We start from the raw sequence: 22108 nt of genomic DNA on the forward strand, positions 1-22108 counted from the left end.
CATACTCTGTTGTGTATGGAGGTAGACATTGACTTCAGTAGGGCTGCACAAGTGCCTGCCTGCTTGGTTTCAGTTTTGCAGGAAAGATTTGATTATGATCTGTATATGGAAAAATAACATGCCTTTTGAATAACATGATTTATAAAGTATCAGAGGGTAGCCGTGTTAGTCTGGATCTGTAAAAGCAGCAAAGAATCCTGTGGCACCTTATAGACTAACAGATGTTTTGGAGCATGAGCTTTCGTGGGTGAATACGGCATCTGAGGAAGTGGGTATTCACCCACGAAAGCTCATGCTCCAAAACGTCTGTTAGTCTATAAGGTGCCACAGGATTCTTTGCTGCTTTTACATGATTTATAAAAGGGAATAAAATTCTGTTGACTGAGAGCCAGTTCAAATTCATGTTGATTTTCGCAGCATGTAGTCAATTTAGAGAGATCCATTTGTATTTTTGGTCAAACACTGAAAAATGCAATGCTTTCATTTGATGCCTGCCTGAAAGAGAGTGAGTGGCAATATATAAGCAGCTTCATTTTTATTTTAAGAATCACTTTATTTTTGATAATGTTTTTCTTCATGTTGCTAATACAGTAGTGTATATCACTAAGGTTTTCAAAAGAAATGCTTTTGAACTCTTTCTTTTTAAAACACTTTGTGTGTTCTCCGTTTAGCTTTTTCTTTCTGATTTATCTTTTTGAAGGAAGAGGAGCTTTAGTAGAGTTTCTTCAGAAATATTTCTCATTATTTCAATTATTTTTTTTTCTTTTATACCATTCCTTTAAACAGATTTGCTAAAACTATGCTGTCTTTTAGGTAACAGTAAAATAATTATTAGCATTTACATAGTACTTAGTGATTGTACATACCTACGTGAATCAGTTTTTCAATAAAATCATAGAATTCGAAAAAGTTAGAGGTAGAAAAGACCTTTTAGGTTATCCAGTCCGTCTTCCAAGTTGCTTCTTCCAGTATATTTTCTTGTGCTTAATCTAGGGTGTTTTGGTTTTTTTAAATGCAGGTTCTGCCATTTTGCTTGGGAGCCTGTTCCATATCTTAATTTCTCTGTTACAAATTTTTTCCTGATACTCACTTTGTTTTCCTTTCCTTAATATCATTTCAGTATCTCTGTGTATCACACTACATAATTGCCCAGTTTTGTTAGGTGTTTGTACTTTTCAAATATTCTTCTGTTTTCATATGCCTTCTTAATCACTTAGCCATGCTATACTGTACATCAGTGGTTCTCAACATTTTCAGACTACTGTACCCCTTTTGCAAGTCTGATTTGTCTTGCGTGTACCCCAAGTTTCACCTCACTTAAAAACAACTTGGTTACAAAATCAGACATAAAAATATGAAAGTGTCACAGCACACTATTACTGAAAAATTGCTTACTTTCTTATTTTTACCATATAATTATAAAATAAATCTATTGGGATACAAATATTGTACTTACATTTCAGTGTATCGTGTATATAGAGCAGTATAAACAAGCCATTATCTGTATGAAATTTTAATTTGTACTGACTTTACTAGTGCTTTTCATGTAACCTGTTGTAAAACCAGACAACTATCTAGATGAGTTGATGTACCCCGGAAGACCTCTCCTTACCCCTGGTTGAGAACCACTGCTGTTCATATTTAACTCCTTTATGTTTTGTCATAAATCAGTATCTCCAGTCCATGGTAATTTTTCTTGCTCATCTCTGAAATCAGTGTTTGCCAATATCTCTCCGTAAATGTAGTGCCTCAGAGTTACAAACACTTTGAGAATGGAGGTTGTTCGTAACTCTGACTTGTTCGTAAATCTGAAGAAAATGTTATGGTTATTTTTTCAAAAGTTTACAACTGAACATTGATTTAATATAGCTTTCTATTATGCAGAAGAAAAATCATGCTTTTAACCATCTTAACTTAAACGAAACAAGCACAGAAACAGTTTCCTTGCTTTGTCAAATCTTTTTTTTAAAACCTTCCCTTTATTTTGTTTTATTAGTAGTTTTTAGTAGTGTAGTTTAACACAGTACTGTACTGTACGATATTTGCTTTTTTTTGTTTTGTCTCTGCTGCCTGATTGTGTACTTCTGATTCCAGTTGAGGTTGTGTTGACTGGTCAGTTTGTAACTCTGGTGTTCATAACTGAGGTTCTACTGTAACAGGCTCTGCCAGAGCAGATCTATAGAGAGAGCTATCCCAAGCTGTACACTGTGACACAGTTGATTGGATGTACATTCCATTTTTCTAAGTAATCCTTACCTGCTTCTTGATGAAGACAGGTTTTTTGCAAAAAACTTACTTTATTATGGCTTCTCATTGAGTTAGATCAGGGGTAGGCAACCTATGGCACACATGCCAAAGGCAGCACAGGAGCTGATTTTCAGTGGCACTCACACTGTCCGGGTCCTGGCCACTGGTCCGGGGGGCTCTGCATTTTAATTTAATTTTAAATGAAGCTTCTTAAGCATTTTAAAACCTTATTTACTTTACATACAACAATAGTTTAGTTATATATTATAGACTTATAGAAAGAGACCTTCTAAAAAGGTTAAAATGTATTACCGGCATGCAAAATCTTAAATCAGAGTGAATAAATGAAGACTCGGCACACCGCTTCTCAAAGGTTGCCGACCTCTGAGTTTGATACTATTCCACTTAAGTAAGGTCATCAGAATCTGACTCAAAATTGTCTCAGGTGCTGTTAGTAATGCTTATTTAATACTAATAATGTCCATAGGCAGATCTCAAAGTGCTTTAGAAAGGAGTCAAGTATCAGAGGGGTAGCTATGTTAGTCTGGATCTGTAAACAGCAACAAAGAGTCCTGTGGCACCTTATAGACTAACAGATGTATTGGAGCATGAGCTTTCCTGGGTGAATACCTACTTCATCAGATGCATGTGTATGCTCCAATACATCTGTTAGTCTATAAGGTGCCACAGGACTCTTGGTTGCTGTTTACAAAGGAGTGTTAGTGTCATTGCTCCCTTTTTACAGATGGAGAAATTGAGGCACAGGGAGGTGATGTGACTAGTGCAAGGTCATCCAACAGGCTAATGGCAGAGCTGAAAATGAAACGCAGGACTCCTAAGAACCAGTCTGGTGCTCTATCCACTTGGGGACATTGCCTCTGATTTAGGCCTCAGCAGCTCATATTAAGGGACAAACATTCATTTCACCTTTAAATGAGATGATTTAGAAAATTCTTGAAGCATCAAATGCTATCCGACTCCAGGGTGGTGGTGTTCTTAGAGTTTACCTTTTTGAAAAAACAACAATTTTTAAGGAATTTACCTGTTGCCTTGCCTTTTAATAAATTTCAGTTTGCATTAATGGAAGAGTACTACAAATACTATGTCGGAAGTGCCTGGGGTTAATCATACTGGCTTGGTTGGTTTTGCAGGTTGGAATTGTGGGACGAACAGGAGCTGGAAAGAGCTCCTTGATAGCAGCCCTCTTTCGGTTGGCTGAACCCAAAGGAAGAATTTGGATTGATAAGTACTTAACATCAGAACTGGGACTTCATGACTTGCGGAAGAAAATTTCAATCATACCTCAGGTATGAAGCTGACTTTGTCCTCCACATGCATTTTCATTTTAGGGCTGTAACATTTCAAAGAACTCTGTCAAGATTGTTTTTATAATCATTTTTTCTTTTTCTCCTCTATGTTTGCAGTGCTCCTAGATCTCTGAATTTCATCCTTGTCCATTTTGTAAATATTAGTTTCACTGTTCTCCCACTGTAACCTTAGAATGGAGCGGAAATAATCACGGCTTTTTAACAACTTCATTATCTATGTATTTCTGTCATGTCAACCAATTATTTTGTGTGTGTGTCAGTGATATCAACATCAGCACAATTGTAGAAATAGTTTGAATTAAGTTTGCTGGCTAACTGCTGCTGAAGAGCTAGCACAGAGAATGAAATATATTTGCTAGAACCTAAAAATACGAGTGGCTATCGTTTTCCATAATATCTCTGCAATGGACTACTAAATTGAAATAACAGTCTATATATTTAGTATCCAAATGATTCAGTCTGAAAGTACGGCATAATGTCTTGATCATTTAAATCAGTCCATTCTTGTGGACTAATTCTTCAACAACTTCTAAGAGACAATAACTGAGATTGTGCTTCTCTGTAATCTGATGTATTTGAAAGAATGTGAATAAGATCACATTCTTTCCTACAGACTGCCTCTTCCATAACATAGAGGATCAGCCCTTTGGGTCTGACTCTTTCCTCTGCTCTGTCCTCTTTGTGCTGCTCAGAAGTGTAGGGAAGTGCAAGCAGTAGCCACCTTCCCCACCAGGAGAAGGATACAGAGAGGGCATGGCAGGAATATATTGCACTCCAGCAACATCCAACTGGCATATGATCCCTTGGGGACTGTTCAGGACAGGAGCTCGGCAGAGAATCACAGATCTGCAGTCCCTTACTTTCACCCCTCAGCTGGACTACATGGAAAGTGGTGCAGCAGAGAATGTGTGTGTGTAGAGTTTTATTATTTTTTACAAATAAAAAAAGCAAAGAAAGAAACTCTGCTCTCCTCTCCCACACACATACATGCTCCTGAAAGTTAGATTTGTTTGGCAGTAGGGTGAGTTTTGTTTTTTCATGTATTTTAATTAAATTCTGCGTGAAAATTAAACGCACTTTTTTTTTTTGCATTGGTGATTTAGGCACCTAATTGACGTGAATGTTTGTAATGTTTTCTTTTTTTACTGAGTATATCTGTATGATGATATTATTTAGTGTAAGCACAAAAATTAATAATAAACAATATCAATGGCCAAACAAGACTTCACAACTAAACATCTGTTTGCCTCTCAGCTCCTCTCTCCAACAACAGAGCCTTTCTAAATTTTAAGTCACTTGACTCCTTCTTCCAGAACTGACCATACATTTCCTACCAGCTAAAATGCCCCAGTTTGAAGAGATGCTATTTCAGGGGTAGGCAACCCATGGCACGTTTGCCAAAGGCGGCACGCAAGCTGATTTTCAGTGACACTCAAACTGCCTGGGTCCTGGCCATCGGTCTGGGGGGGGCTCTGCATTTTAATTTAATTATAAATGAAGCTTCTTAAACATTTTAAAAACCTTGTATACTTTACATACAACAATAGGTTAGTTATATATTATAGACTTATAGAAAGAGACCTAAAAACATTAAAATGTATTACTGGCACGCAAAACCTTAAATCAGAGTGAATAAATGAAGACTTGGCACACTACTTCTGAAAGGTTTCTGACCCCTGTGCTATTTGCACTGCATCTTAAATATTACTATGTTCTGGCTTTGGACTACTGAAGGGATCAAACTTCAAAGCTGAAAACCTTCTCCCAAAAATCTTGCCTATTCTCCCCGAAAAGATGAGTCTTATTGCTGACCTCTAGAGCATTCTGCATGTGGCATTGCGTGGAAGTTTTCTTTTGAACCTCCTCTGCAAAAGGGGTATAAAAAGGGGGAGTTATGGAGGAGATCACAAACTGGATGGTGGACAGCAGCAGCAAAACAAATTGTAGTCCAACAGCAACAGTTCTTACTGTAAATCACAAAGGAGAAACAAGCCCAAGGAGTGATCCACTAGCTATGTTCCCTATGTTCAGTAATCCAAGGACACCAGTTAAGCAGCCAGTGACTACCAGCCCTCCTCTGTCCGAGACTGGACTGGATGATGACCCTGATACCTACCTCTGAGTAGTGACCAACGTTGTTCAGTGACAGCAGTTCTAGGCCTTCAGTTTATTAACAGAAGAGGCACAAGCCGTGTGTTAGGTCCTGGATGAGGATGATGCTACCAGCTACAAAGCCATAAAGCTGCCATCCTAGACCTGATGAGTGACGTTGGAAGAAAAATACTTGTGATGGTTCTGGAAGTAGCCCTTTTCCGCATCAAAGCAGCCACACACCTTTACCCTACAGATGACTGAAAGAGCAAGCTAGACATTGTTGCAGCAGAACAGTTTTGTATGACCCACATGCCTTTGGATAGCTGGGCCTATGCAGGTCACCAGATTCCATGGGGACTCTGACCTATCCTTTGGCCATAATTCCCCTTGGAGTGGGGAACATGCTCTAGCAGCCATGACTATAAGGTCCTCCCTCTGCAGTGCCCTATTCTTTCATGAACACATGGACTAGGAGGCATGTGCTTTGCAGGTAGCTCATCCTATTTGTTTGGGTGATGGATGGAAACACTTGGCTAAACACCGGTGGGATTTGTTTGGTAGCAGCATTTTAACTGTTAATTTCCAGCTTCCATTCTGTTTTGTTTAATAATGTTGGATCCAGAAGCCTTTTACCATATTGATGTCTGAATGTGTTTGTTGGTCCATGGTGAAGAAATCAAGGTAGCACTCATTTAATGTACTAGTTTATATGTTTATATTCTATTATCTCTTTCTCAAAAAATAACTAACTGTGAATGTAATAAGAAGGCTAACAAGTAATGGCTGTTTAATACTTCTCTTCGTCACCTGGCTTTCTTTGGCTTCTATTCTCAAGAAAGAAAAAACAGAAAGAGGTAGGTATGCTGTTACTAGCAAAGAAATACAATTGGATTGCAGCCTAATGTGGGCCCTCTTTTGTTTCTGCATACTGGAGGCTTCATTAATGCACAGTGGTGCTACTCAGTGGAGTTAGTGACCTTTTTCTATTTAAAGAGGACTTTACATAGACTTAAATTCTTTCTCTTTTGTTTGTGCACAATGTTCTTTTCTCCTGAAAATGAATGATGATCAGTTCATTCAAGGGCTACAGGGTTTTGAGAACTTTAACTACAAGTATTTCAGGTGATTTCCACATTTGGATATCTGAGCCCTGGTGAACAAAATATAACATTAGAGATGGAAAACTGCTTATCAAATGCTGTCTCCACACCTTGAGCACTCATAATTAATTGTATGTGTTATTCATGCAGAAGTTTCCTGACCTGAGCATAACATTATTTTAATAAAGTAAAATGTTATTTTTATCTTGCTAGTTATATAGAAGGTTTTTGTCATGATCCCCAGGGGTTTTAAGTGTCTGAAACTTAGCAGCTAGGGTTTCTCTTCCAGATAAAAAGAGGTTTGTTTTCTACTAAGTATATGCAAAGGTCTAAGACCAAGGCATGACTTTAATCATTTTGGAGGGTGGGGGAATACTATAATAAAGATTTTGTACTATATTACTAATATTTGTATAAGTAATAAAAATAGCTACGTAACATGGAGCAACAGTTTGTAGCTGCAATCCTCAGCATTCTCTGGGAAAACTATGTAGTCTAGCTGTAGACGTTCAATAAAATATATTGTGTAGCATGCTAACTGAGTCACTCTCCAGAGAGTGGTGAGAAACAAGACTGAAGTTTTCTTAAATGTGAATTTAAATATCTACCCACAGAAATAAATGTGCTTAGGTTTCTAATTGCTTGCTTGGATGGAGCTGTTTGAAGGTTGTGTCTGTCTGTAAATATTATCTGTTACCCTGACTGCAAGCATTTTTACAACAATTATTTACAGGTTTAGCTTATTAACTTCCTCTCATAAAACAGGTTATTTTAAATACTAATCTGTGTCAGAAGTGATAATTAAAAATTATCCTTATCTGCTTGTTGCAATACATGTTTGCTTTTAGGACAACTTATAATAGTTATGAACATTTTAAAAATTCAATTTCTTATTTTGCCAACCTATAAAAATAGATTGAAATGTAAAATTATCTTAACAATACATTCAAAACATCTCAAATAACTTATTAAAATGTGTATTGTTAAACAAATTACTTGCAGTGGTGTTTTTTTAAAGAAAAATGTTTCCTCAACCATTCTATTAAACCCCTTTGCTAATTCAACAGGCTTTTATTTGTTTTCTGATGCAACAAATACTTTCAAGTACTTGGCAGGTTACAAGAAAATAAAAAGAAAACAAACACATTATCTTTTTACGTTTATTGTACCACATTCTGCCATCATCAATACCTTCATAATACTCTAGGAATGGTTTAAAAATTAACACATCATCATAAAATATTTAGGTCCAAATTCTACCCAAATTTTCTTTACCCTCATGCAGGTCCATGAACACCGGTAGGGTTACATGGGGTCTTCATTAAGGGAGGATTTAACCTTTAAGATATGTGATGTCTTTTAAAAAAAAATCATATGATATAAACAAATGTTTACGCTTTTTTAAAAAAAAATTGTAGATTTAAGACTCTCTGGTAACAAATCAGATATTTCACAGTCCTCAACAGCATTATGATGTTTTTTTTTTGCTTGGATTACCTTGTGTATGACACCAAGAATTACTGACATCCTAACATTTTCTCCAGTCCATGGTTCTCAGACTGTGCCATCTCTGCTTAAATATCAGCAGCATTCAGGGCTGTTAGTAGAGAATTCTGGGGCAAAATCATGTCCCTCTTGCTTTTGTTGACTTAAAGATCAGTTTGTGGCATTGGGCTAAAACTCAGTGGTTCAGCGCTCTCTCACTTTTGTTGCCTTAACCTTTCGATTTCCTTTGGGACCTTTGGGTAGGAACAAACTTATTTCCTGGTCTTTTCATTCTCTTGCACTACTTCTTCACTTCAGACCATGGAGGTCTTTGCCTTCTGGGTCTTCCAGTGTAGTGCTTCCCTGATAGGTCCCTCTATCTCTCCTCTTCATGGCAGAACTGCCCAGAAGACACCAACCAGAGACCAAGCAGTGTTGATCTAATGAGGCAGTTCTGTTTAGCAGCTCAGGAGAGCTTGGCCATGCCTGTCCACAGTTTATGGACCTTTGCTCTGCCAAGGGGAGAGGCTCTGAGTTGCACTAGTTTGAGAGGGTCTGCCTCCCATTAAGCCACAATATATTCCACACTTAGAGAGAGAACACAGAAAGGAAGGAATAACCTGATTGGCTCACAGGAGGAGGAGTCCAGGCACCCTATGCCTGTTCCAGAAGTAAATCTATAAATGCAACCCCTCTCCAACCAGGATTAGTCCAACCCAGAAGAGTCCTGCCACAAGTCTTTAAATAGGACACTTCTCATTAGGGAAGGGGCAGGCATCCTTTCCACCTTCCCTTCCCCTGAAGATAAGGCCAGGGAATTTTAGAGGGATACCCTAGGTATTTCTTCTCTTGGAATAGGATCCAGAGCATGATAACTTCTTTGCAAAGGCTGTCTCTATCCCGAGGAGCACAAAAGAGCACACCTATCCCACCAGTGACTTAACAGTGATTTTACATACCCACACAGAGGCTACAAAAGGAAGAATGAAAATCTAGAAGGTATGGGTCTCTCTCACCAGATTCCAGTTCCAGCTCATCAACTGATGAGGGGTGCTAGAACATGACAATCAAAACAAGATACGGGGCGGGGGTTGAACCCCATTTGCTCACTAACTCCATAGGCAGAAAAGTGGGGTGTCCACAACTGAAATCCAAGAGCAGAAAACCCCAAGGTTGATCAGTCCTCAGACTGCAGATCAGAGGCTGCCTTTCCCCTATGTAATGAAGGAAGGAATAGGAACACTTTTACAAGGGCAAAATGTTTTAGAAAACAAGCTACAGTATTTTAGTAAATTCAGGAACCAAGGATGTCATCACATTCCTGCCTGAGGTCTATGAAGTGGTAGCAGCCCTAACCCAGGGTATGTTTAGTCCCTCCATAGAATAGACTAATAGTATATCCTGGCTGTCTTCAGAGGGGGCATTAGGATGCCAGCAGCAGATCTGGGATTCCTACTGCCCCAGCTGGGAAAAAAGGCCATAATCCTCCTCCTCCTCCTCCTCCTCCTCCCTCTTTGATTCCCTGCACTGGCTCATTGTATTTCACTGTATCAAGTTCAAGCTTCTTAACCTCCCCTCAAGACTCTTTACAACTCTTCCCTCAGTCATTTGCGCATTCTTATCACCCCCATACCCTGTGTTCTGCCAATTATCTTGTCATTTAATGCCCATTTGTCTGCTTCTCCTACAAATATCTCCAGACTTTCTTCCACATTGTCCGTAATATAGAAGTCCCTCCCTGAACTAATCTATCCTTCTGCTCCTTTTCTGCTATGACACCTACAAAAAATCAGTCAGTCATGGCTAGATTAAAAAGAAAATTCAGATGATTTTGAACTATCAGCTTGGGCATGTGTCTAGCCTGTGTAAGTGCATGTTGTTTTCTTTGCCACCCTTGTCTCTCCATCCTGTTCTCTCCTTTAGTTTGTCACACTCAATGTGTTACGTCTTGTTTGAAATTAGAGTGTAAACTCTAAGGGACAGTGATTTTGCCTTGTCCTGTGTTTGCCTAGAGGTGCCCCAGTTCTCTCTTGGTGCTACTGAAGTACAAGTATTAGTATTAACCATCATTAACAGATACATGTGTAGATGTAAATATTGCAGAAAAGTTGTGAAATCTATTTATCTTTCAGATTCTTTAATGTTAAACTTGGAGGGTTTCTCCAGACTGAAATAAAACAAAAATGCCAACACCTTGTATTCTACCACTTGAGCCACTCTTCTCCTCTGTCTGTGCCTTATGTAGGTAGGGAGCAGAGTTTCAAAAGCACCCAAGTATCCCAGGAATGTAAGTGCGTTGAGTTGATCATCTTGTTGTTGCTTGTTTCTGCTAACAGTGTCCGTGGATTTAATTGCCTAGCTTGTAAATATACTATAAAGTGTTGTGGTGTCAAAAGTAGCACGGATATGCCAATTCAAGTACAGACAGAATAAATCGTTGCATATATTTCGATTCTGTCAAAATACCTATATTTGTTTCATCTGTTTTATTAAATGTTTTCATGAAGGCTTGTTATGCATTTATCTTATTTTTTTCTTCAACGTGCCCCTAGTACACCTCTGAGTCTTCTTTTCTTTTATTACTTCTGTGATATGAAAAGAATCACAACCATTTTTTTCCTTGCATTGTTCTAGGGATCATTTGTTGTACTACGTGTATATACCATGCGTGCTTCAGATCAGCTTTACTGTGTTTAAATTCTGTGTTGCAGTATGAAAACTAAGTGTATATAAAAAGTAAAATGTAATGTTGTATTGGTTTGCAGGAGCCCGTTCTGTTCACTGGAACGATGAGAAAAAACTTGGATCCTTTCAATGAATACACTGATGAAGAGCTGTGGAATGTCTTGGAAGAGGTAATGCCAAGTATCTGATCATTTGTATCTAATGTTCACATATAACATAATATTATTCATAGTGTTTATACATATTAGGTTTGATTTGGTTTTGTTGGATTCAATAAGGATATGGCTGACAGAAGAAAGGAAAACAATTGTGGGGTGTGTAAATATATATAAATGTCTCTCTATATAACATTGACCTGATGGATGTTGCATTAATATTTTTATCATCCAGGATGCAGGTTTGACATATTTTGATTAATTAAAAATAGATTTTTAAACAGTTTTAGACTCAGCTGTAGAATTGAATTACATAGTGTATGGATATGAGTATGAAATGCATATCTTACATGCTTATTGTTGTGTAAAGCATAACAAAAAATAGGTAATGTAATCACAACAACAATATTTTGTTTAGAAGTGAGTTACTCATCCCACAGTGCATTGGCATACCTACAGGTGCAACTGAAGGAGGCTGTGGAAGAACTTCCTGATAAAATGGAGACACAGTTGGCAGAATCTGGATCTAATTTTAGCGTTGGTCAGAGACAGCTCGTGTGCCTTGCCAGGGCAATTCTCAAAAAAAATAAAATTCTGATTATTGATGAAGCAACAGCAAATGTGGACGCAAGGTAAAACACCAAAGGCCATAGTAAAATGAATTATCCTGTTTGTACACAGTTGGTGTAACACAAAGGTGAACTGAGAAGCTTCGTATCTTGTGCAGCCTGTGCTGGGGTTTGTGTTTTCATGAAGCGCTGACGGCATCACTAATGCTTAATCAGAGCAGGCAAACCAAGCACTGTACATGGCTTAAGGGGTTCGATCATGAAATCTTCCCTGAATGCATCCTGAGAGGGGATAGATACAGGCTCTGTCCTTGGAAACAGAAAAATATCCTTGATTTCTGTGCGTAAATTAACATTCGAAGCTATTTACCCTGCAGCAGCCATGGATAAAAGACTCCTTTTGGAAACGCAGATCAGCACTGTCAAGATAACCTCTCAGAGAGACAGAATGGATGAGGCAATATCTTTTATTGGACCAACTTCTGTTGGTGTCTCTCTAATATCTTAGGCCTGACACAGCTACACTGCAAACAAAAGATGATAATCTTACAGACTTCACAGAATGGAAAGATTCTAAGCCACCACCATCCTACCTCATGATGAAAAAGTTAAGCACAGTGTTGGGGTCTGTTGATCCAGGAAAGGTATCCTGTGCACATAGTGACAAAGACTAGCAAGGAAAAATGACTGTGACAAATAACAAATAGTATTATTAGATGTCATTCCTTCCAAATGCTCAGAATGGCATTCAGTACATACAGTGGGTTACAGATAAAACCCATTAAACAGAGGAACTCAAAATCCTAAGAGATCTTCAAATATTCTAGGAACTACAAAATAAAGTAGTCTTTAAAGCTCCTTTGAAAACTGGTGGGAATAAGTAAAAGAGACCATATTTTTTGAAAACACTGCAAATATGCTGCATCAATTTGAGCTGAACAGATAGTTCCACCAAACTATGGTTTGAGAAAATCAAAGGACAATAAAACAGCAAGTCCCTCAAATAGATGCATTTAATATTTTATCATCAAAGCAAATTGTAGTTCACTCACTGGTCAAAGAATTTATGCTATATGTTCATGACTGGTCATTCACTACACTTTTTTCCACTAGCTGCAATCAGTAGAGTTGCTTTGATATTCAGATATAAAAGGAGTTACAATAGTCAATTCCAGATATAAGATGATCTGAACAGCATTACTGAGAAGTCTTGCCTGTAGTATTCCAGTGCGCTATACTTAATATTATTATTTATTTGAATTACCACAGCATATAGGAGGTCTAGTTATGAAACAGGGCCCCATGGTGCTAAGTAGTGTACAAGCACAGAACAAAGAGATGGTCCCTGTTCCAAGCAGCTCACAATCTGTGTATAAGATTAGATAACAGATGGATATAGACAGACTGCAGAGTACAAAGAAACAATGAGACAGTATTGGTCAGCAGGATGGGCAGAGTTCTCTGCACACCAGCAACCGAACTGTTGTCAAGCGTTTTGTAGGCATCATGGCAAAGGCGAGTAATGCTTTAATCATGCAAGATGATCAGTGCAGATCAATGCAGGTGACCTGTGAGGATCAGCTTGCGGGATTGGGGCTTGTTTGGCTTTTTATTTGCTCACTGTAGGTCATTTTGGAGTGGTAATGATTGCAGTTTCCCTGAGGAAAATTAAATTTGGGTGCTAGCAGAAAGAGAAAAGCTGACTGAGGAGTTGTGAACATATTGCCACATGCAAAACCTACAGATTTTGTGGCCATTTCTGAGGGGGTAGTACAAATTCTTGATTTCCCCAAAGAAGTGAGTCATTCTATACACAATACACAGTTACTTCCACCACTGCAGTGCTGCATATTGCCAAACTGTTTTAGTACTGTGTGAGAGACTGGCAAGATGTGTAATGGTCCAGTGCTGAAAGAAGTTACCTTTCTGTATCAGAATGCCAAACTTCAAAAATGTAAGGGCTGTGTCCAGTGAAACCCTCCCAATTGCAGTTAACTGTACCTTGTTTACCTATAACAAGTCTCTAATTCTGGAAGCAGTTCTTACACTGCCAATAGCCAGCCAAGGTGGCACTCCTTTTTCCACAGAAGAAACGGGCTATTTTATTTTCACTTGTATTAAAAAACAAAACGAAACACCTAGCATTAGCAATTATAGATTTCTTCCTGGTTCCCATGGAGTCCAGAAACACAAATTCATCCTTCCACTGAGGTATCTGCCCATGACTCATTTTTGTAACCTCTTCCTGGGAGAGAAGTGGTGCCAGCAAAGAAGCTTTGCAGTGAAGCATGCATTTCATTTCTAAAACCTTTAGAGAAAGTACCTTTCCTTCTCCATAGATTTTGGGCTGCTAGCTTATTTTTGGCTAAAAGGTGATATTATCTGTGATTTAATCAGACCAATGGAAATTTCATATCCTCTTGTTCATCCTTCTCATTTTGACATCTTTATTTTTTAATTTGCGCTATCCATTTAAATTACCTTACTTGACGTGTGCTGCAGGTATACTGCAATAAAGTAAATGTTTACTAATAGCAACCGTAAGCATTACAATACAAATGATTGAAGAGGTATCAACTTTAACTTGGAGTTTCTTCTTTGAGTTGGTTTGCACTGCAGTTTGCACTACTCTTTTCTTAAAATCTCAGGCATAGCTGTGGTAGTGGGACTTTTAAGCAGTACAACCTAATAGGATGCACATCAGGAAATACTGCAGTCTGTTGCCAAATAGGAAATGGTCTAAATATGAAAGTTTAAATAAGCCTGGTGGTCTAAGTATTTCACATGATGATTGATGGAAATTTAGCACAATTTTGGCTTTTCTTCGTGATCATAAAGTTGGAAATTTTATCCCCATGAATAAAGTAGATCTGTAGTAGTTAAATGATTCTTAAGTTGCACATGAAACTCTCGGCATTACAGTTGGAAATTATATGAATCACTTTATTTCCGGCATTATGTCTTGAAAAATCTCCAGTAACTGAGACTTGTGAAACTTTCTGAAGAATTTACATCCCTTTTTCATCCCCAGAGAAATCTGTTTGCATGACATTTAATTAAAATAGGGTTGGGTTCAGTGATGAGCAGCCAAAATCTTAACAACCTGTTCCCTCCTCACCCCACAAGGGGGTCGTGGCCTGCCTCCCCCCGGGACTCCTGCCCCATCCAACCCCCCACGTTTCTTGATGCCCCCTCCGGGCCCCCTGCCCCATCCATCCCCCTTCTCCCTGTCCCCTCACTGCCCCCTCCCACCCCATCCAACCACGCCTCCTTCCTGACTGGCCCCCCGGGACCCCTGCCCCCATTCAACCTCCCTGTTCCTCACTCTCTGACTGCCCCACCTCGCTGGGCCTGAGCGTGAAGTTGCTGCTTGCTTCTCTGCCCTCCCAGGCTTCCCGTGCGAACAGCTGATTCACGGAAGCTGGAGGTCAGGGGGAGAAGTGGGGCAGAGCATTCAGGTAGGAGGTGGTGGCAGAGCAGAGGCGAGCTGGGGCTAGGGGGAGGGGTGGGGAGCTGGAGCACCGATGAGGTCGCTGCCTAAGGCACCACTTTTGGATAATGTGCTCAGGGGGAGTGGCCACTCCTCCTCCTTCCCCCCAGCTACGCTCCTAGGTCACCTCAACTTACCGGTTGATAAATTTTGAAGTCCGCGCAGGACAACCAGTTCTAAACTGGCTTCTAAATTTAACAACCGGTTCCCGCAAACCGGCTCCAGCTCACCATTGGTTGGGTTTCTTTGTCAGCTAGTTATTTGGTTAACGTTCAGATCAGGTTTTTGTTTTCAAACATACGTGAAGGATCGGGGCTGTACTGAAACTGGTCGACAGAGGTGCCTGATTCCAATGTGAATTCACCCTGAGAAATGACAAAACCACTGCTACTTTGCCTCAGTTTTTCGCTGGGTGAGTAGCTGTAATTCACACTGGAAACATCATTTGCACTCAGTCAACCCAGGCTCTCTGGCCCACACCCATTTTCCAGCTAAATCTGGGAGGGGTCTTTTTTGAGGCTGTGCTTGCTTCCTTCCCTCCTTTGTTGAAGATAAAGTTGCAGCTTCTTTCAACCACCACAACCCCCTTTTCCCCTTCCCTTTAGCAGACTCTCCTCTGAAATCTGCATAAGTCTTGCAGTGAATCTGTCTCAGTACCTATCATGATAGGTTCTATATTATTTTGTAACCTGTGCTGTTTTAAGTATGCCCCTCCCCACCCCCACCCCCTGCTTTTTTCTAATTAATATGATAAACTCTTCTTTTGGCAACCTCATTTTCAGAACTTTTTGAAACTGCGCATGCATGCATGCATGCAGCCATTGGTTTATTATTAGGGATCAAAGCCTCATTGTGTTAGATTCTGTCCAAAATATAAGTAAACATGGCATCTGCCCTGAAGAACTTACTAATAAAAGATGCAACAAGAGAGTGCAACAAACAATAGGAAGAAAAGGACAAGCATGATAGTAAGTTCGTGTGGCTACAAAGGCTGGCAATGGGCACAACTTGAAAGTTCCAAATTGTTTAAACTTTATTTTTAATTGTTTTCAGAATTTTTTGTTAAGCTATAACTCCTTGTGCTCCCCTAATAACCCATCAGTAAAAATGGTTCTGAACTTTTTTTTAAAATTGTTTCCCCCCTCTTCTACATAGACCATCTCCAACCACCATTCTGTCTAGAATTATTGGAGAGGAGGGATGTATTGGAGAGGAGGGATGTATATAAGCTTTCCTCTCAACTGCTTCAGATAGTAAGACCTTCTCTCTCCTTTGGGCTACTGTCTCCCAGGTGACTAAGAGATTGTCAGGGCCCTGGTTTTCCCCCTTGGACAGCAGCGTAGAGAATAGCAGGGGTTGGTGTCTGAGAAGAGGGCAGAAAACCTATTGGTTATGGATTGAGTGCTCTAATACTACCATGGTTTGGGGTTTGAAGGTGCCAGAAGGGCTTGCCTGTGGTCTAGGGCTTCTGGGACAAGAGTGCTCGAAAAGTCTGGCTCCAGGGGAGATGATGGATGGGTGAGGAGGAAGCTCAGCTGTACCCCGTAAGCCTGCCTCAGTGGCAGTTCTTCTGCTCCTGACTTTTCTCCTTTGGGAGAAGACAGGGGACCTTCTTAAGAGGCAGTTTCTTCAGGAAACTCCAAGGAAGGCTCCACCCATGCTGGGCGTCTGGGACCATGTGCCCCCAAAGTCCTGGTTCCACAGGAAGCTGATGTTCTGCTATCTTTATGTCTTGCATCTCTAGGTAATAAACATATTCACGGGGCTGACCCCTTTGCTGGAGAGAGATTGTGGGTCCTGAACTACTAAAGAGATGTCTTATATGTAATATGTGGATATTTTTATATTGCTGGGTTAATTTCAATAGGGGATATTTGCTTATTGTAGATACTCTCATTCAGACTCAAAATAAAAGTCAGACTGACATTTTGGAAGATGTATATAGTGTGAGACCTTTGCGTGGATGTGATTTAGCTTGATGATTAAAGCAGTGGGATCTCTTACTGCACTAGCTGAGGGAGAGATGGGAGCAGGTGCCGATCCCTCAAGTCAGGGAGAAGAAACAGAGCCATTCTCTCCACCAGTTCCATCTTGCTTTAACTGCTGATCTTTGATGCACATGATAGTGGAAATTCTTTGAAAAAAACATTTTCATCCTTAACCTTCAGAATCCTCCTTTTGGGTTTGTTTCATGATGTGCCAAACCATACTGAAGGAAGGACATACTCCAGCACCTCTGCGAATTAGTATTTCCTGATGTTACAGTTATTTACAGTACAATCATAGAACTTTTCTCTGCAGTCAGATCATTCATGTAGCTCTCTCACTTCCATTTCCGCTGCTCTTTCTGTGTTTCAGAACGGATGAGTTGATTCAAAAGACAATCCGTGAAAAGTTTGCCCAGTGCACTGTGCTGACCATTGCACACAGGTTGAACACCATTATCGACAGTGACAAGATTATGGTAAGAAAGTTAACAGCATTGGTTCAAGTTCCCTCTAAATAAGATTGAATAGACGGGGTGGGGTGTTGTTCTGATCCAGGGAGGAAGAGAAGGTGGTTTTGGCAAATATAAATCTATGGAAAACTACCTTGACTAGCAGCTCAGAGAAGTTAAGGATGGAAAAAGACCTATTAGATCACCCAGTCACACACTCTGCTGATGCAGCATTGTACTCTACAGTCAGGGTCCCATGTACTCTGCAGACATATAAATTTATTAAATATCTTTCATTGCCATCTCTCGCTGCCCCCAGCTCATACCTGAAAAAGACTCTGTGAAGTGCAAACCATTGATTATTTTTCAGGAGGGGATATTTTTGCTGTGCTCTCCCAGCAACTTGGCTGCAGTCCCTGGGCCTTGGCTCCTGCAATGTTGTTTAGCCTGGCTCATAAAATTCTTCCTCCCCTGTGTGCCAGGGGAAAGTAGGTAGCTTTAGCAGCTCCTCTCCTCAGCTTCCCAGTGCTCAGTTGCTTTGCTGTTCTCCAAACAGCCCTGCTTCCCAGCCTGTACTTCTGGTACCTGATCTCCCTCCATCACCCTTCTCTGCCCCCAGCCCCCACAATCTTACTTCCTGGGTGCAAAGTGGACATTTTGGGCTCCCAGGCTTGAAGGAATAACTACCCTTAGTGGGGAAGGTTGCAGGAAGGGTTTGGTAGGCCAGGGAGACAGAAAAGAAAATGTCCAGCACCAGGCTTTAGTAAAATGCTGACTTATTTAGCAAAAATGCTGAATATTTTGGAAATGCCAAATTCGTGTCTACAGAATTGTGGACTCTGATTGAGATGAATTAAACAATTCACAATTCTTGGGATTATTGTTTCAGGTTGCATCTGACGAAGTGGGTATTCACCCACGAAAGCTCATGCTCCAAAACGTCTGTTAGTCTATAAGGTGCCACAGGATTCTTTGCTGCTTATATGAGAACAGATTCTGGAGATTAATTTTGTAACAAAAATTGAATTCCACAGCCATTGCATGCATGTGGCCCTGCCTACAGTACATGAATTAGTGCAGGAGTCGGCAACCTCTGGCACGCGGCTCGCCAGGGTAAGCACGCTGGTGGGCCGGGCCAGTTTGTTCACCTGTCGCGTCGGCAGGTTCAGCTGACCGCAGCTGCCACTGGCCGCGGTTCACCATCCCAGGCCAATGGGGGCGGCGGGAAGCGGTGCGGGCAAGGGATGTGCTGGCCACGGCTTCCCGCCACCCCTATAGGCCTGGGACGGTGAACCACGGCCAGTGGGAGCTGCGGTTGGCCGAACCTGCCAACGCGGCAGGTAAACAAACTGGCCTGGCCCGCCAGGATGCTTACCCTGGCGAGCTGAATGCCAGAGGTTGCCAACCCCTGAATTAGTGTTTCCCCAAATAAATGTCCTATGCGGTGTTGGGGTTTCCACCACTTCCCTTGAGAGATTATTCAACTGCTATATGAGAAGATTTGTATTGATGTTTTATATATATTCTTAATTTCATCACATTATAGTATGGATACTTCCTTGTACCATCCTGATATAACTTTCCCTCCTTGATGTCTTCTGCAGCATTCAAATATTTGTATCTCCTCTTTTATAGTCACCAAACCAAACTATGAATACTCAAGTGAGACATTTAAGTCTTTCCTTGTAAATAAGTCTCTCCAAATTCCTAATTCTTAATCACTGTTGTTTCTGTTCTCTGAACTTCTTCCAATTTGTAAGGATCGTTCTGGCATTGATGTGTACAGAACTGCAAACAACATTTCATGTGCAGTTGTCTTAGAGCTATATAGAGAAGTACTGTTGCTTCCCTGCTCTGTCATTGTTGTGTCTGAGCAGCCTAAATTTGTATTGGCCTGTTTTGCTCTCATATTGTATTGCAAACTTGTGTCTGATTTGGTTCTTTGTTCCGCTCTGTGTCTTCTAGCCCTCTATCAGAAGTATTGCTTTCCAGAATATTTCTTCCCATTCAATATCTATGTAAATTGTATCTCAGTTCGTTATTTACTGCCCCAGTTTCTTCAGTCATCTGTGCTGTCTTACTATAAGAAACTTGAAAATGGGATATAGACATAGTACATCAAGATGGAGGACAGCATGATGTTAAGAGAATGGAATGGATCATCATCATTATCATCATCATGTTCCCTTTACACCTCTGGTGTTTAGGGCAGTGACAAAGCTCCTCCACTCCTGTCTATTTCTGGCAAGTCTTTCAGTGGTTACCCAGCTGTGCCCCAGGTTTTTCAGCTTAGCTTCCACAGTTTTTCACCATGTTGTTTTGGGGTGGCCTCGTTCTCGCTTGCCTTCAGGTGTCCATCTTATTGCTACTCTGGTGATGGAATCAGTTTCCATCAGTTTCCATCTCCCCCACCTCCTGGCAATGATGGTGCTCATGTCCTCTTGGCTGCACTATGTCAATAGATCTTGGTTTGAGATTGGTCTGGGACAAAAGATATGGAGCCTATAATGTCTTGTTGATTGGTTTGAAACTAGCTTGATAGTAGTCAATGAAAGCAACTGCCAGTTGTTAAGTGGTTTACTAGATGTGGATCTGTCATCTCAGTTCATTTCTTAGATCCCAATTATGCAGTTGGTAGCTCACAGCAGACTGCTACTCTTGCACAGAGCCTCAGTCAAGTTAATGCAACTCTGCATAGGCACAGCTATCCACCCACATGCTATTAATTGTAAGACGAGGGCCTTTGTGGGCACATACCAGCGGCAGCTCCAGGCACCAGCGCTCCAAGCGCATGCCTGGGGTGGCAAGCCACGGGGGGCACCCTGCCGGTTCCTGTGAGGGCGGCAGTCAGGCTGCCCTCGGCGGCTTGCCAGCAGGAGGTCCGTGGTCCTGCGGATTCGGCGGCAATTTGGTGGTGGGTACGCTGAAGCCGTGGGACTGGCAGACCTCCCACAGGCAAGCCGCCGAATCCACAGAACCGAGGACCTCCTGCAGGCAAGTCGCGAAGGCAGTGTGCCTGCCATGCTTGGGGCGGCAAAAAAGCTAGAGCTACCCCGGCATGTACATCACAAAAAGAAACAATAGAAATGACACTAGAGGTCACCCTTATGGTTGAACAGAAAGGTCAAGATTTTACAGAGCTGAAGACTGAAGTACACTCTCCGCCCTAGATGAGGGTGATATTAATAGAACCATCTTATTAAACTTTTTCTCTCATAAAAGCTGAAATAGGGAGTGTTTTTATTCTCACTAATTATTTTTTCCTCTTGGGCACCATAAACACATTTTGAACCAATAGTCAAGGCTTGTAATGGTTGTGTGGTATATACAAAAATGAAGCATCTGTGCCTATTGGTGTTCTGGAGCATCATAAACATTAGGCTATAAATTGACAGATTATAGTTTACTGCTGGGTAGTCACTTCATAAATATTGTCATAATAAGTCATGTAACTGCAAATGCTTACGGTGTAATAATTAAGTATTTCTTCACTGGTGAATACTTCCCCACAAAGACTGATTTGGTTTTGTTTACTGCCACTACATTGAACAAAACGCGTGTTTGGAAACAACTGCAACCTAATTAATAGCTTTGTTTATATGTTAGCTATCCAAAGGGATTTCCACTAGTTTTGGTTCATAGGCACCATTAACATGTTAGGTTCAAAATACTATTTTATAAAGATGTTTTCATATTATTAAACATGGTACAGTCATCATGATAGTTACTTAATTCTTTATTTATTCATTTGCTATAAAATACTGGAGCAAGATAGACAAATTAAAAATAGTCTTTCTTCCCATGCTGCTCACTCTCTTATAACTAAAGATAGTTCCTTTATTGTAGCTCTAGAGTTAGCTTGCTATTTCTGGCTTTTTATTGTTTCCTTTTAGCTTATATTACAGACCCCTTTCCTTTAAATACCCTTTACGTCCACATACAATCCAATCTGACTGCTCTTGGAATGGTTTTGCTGTCCTTTCTAGATTGTAAAAGCAGCAAAGAATCCTGTGGCACCTTATAGACTAACAGACGTTTTGGAGCATGAGCTTTCGTGGGTGAATACCCACTTCCTCAGATGCATGTAGTGGAAATTTCCAGGGGCAGGTATATATATGCTAGCAAGCAAGCTAGAGATAACGAGATCAGTTCAATCAGGGAGGATGAGGCCCTGTTCTAGCAGTTGAGGTGTGAAAACCAAGAGAGGAGAAAGTGGTTCTGTAGTTGGCAAGCCATTCACAGTCTTTGTTCAATCCTGAGCAGATGGTGTCAAATTTGCAGATGAACTGAAGCTCAGCAGTTTCTCTTTGAAGTCTGGTCCTGAAGTTTTTTTGCTGCAGGATGGCCACCTTAAGGTCTGCTATAGTGTGGCCAGAGAGGTTGAAGTGCTCTCCTACAGGTTTTTGTATATTGCCATTCCTAATGTCTGATTTGTGTCCATTTATCCTTTTCCGTAGAGACTGTCCAGTTTGGCCGATGAACATAGCAGAGGGGCATTGCTGGCATATGATGGCGTAT

At 40.6% G+C, this 22108-nt stretch overlaps 1 protein-coding gene across 5 annotated transcripts in view; it reads left to right on the forward strand.

The window, feature by feature from the left end:
• The window catches only part of ABCC4 (ATP binding cassette subfamily C member 4), a 230388-nt gene that overhangs the window by 175797 nt on the left and 32483 nt on the right, over positions 1–22108 (forward strand). For 3 of the 5 annotated variants that reach the window (XM_050947094.1, XM_050947112.1, XM_050947104.1), the window contains 4 exons: positions 3399–3554; positions 11020–11109; positions 11554–11726; positions 17512–17617. In XM_050947094.1, coding sequence (XP_050803051.1) covers positions 3399–3554; positions 11020–11109; positions 11554–11726; positions 17512–17617 — 525 coding nt within the window. Of the gene's footprint in view, positions 1–3398; positions 3555–10386; positions 10530–11019; positions 11110–11553; positions 11727–17511; positions 17618–22108 lie in introns of those variants that run through there. The other 2 variants (XM_050947121.1, XM_050947130.1) reach the window with 2 other exon arrangements.

The sequence above is a fragment of the Gopherus flavomarginatus genome, chromosome 1 (assembly GCF_025201925.1).
Source record: "Gopherus flavomarginatus isolate rGopFla2 chromosome 1, rGopFla2.mat.asm, whole genome shotgun sequence".
Taxonomy (NCBI): domain Eukaryota; kingdom Metazoa; phylum Chordata; order Testudines; family Testudinidae; genus Gopherus; species Gopherus flavomarginatus.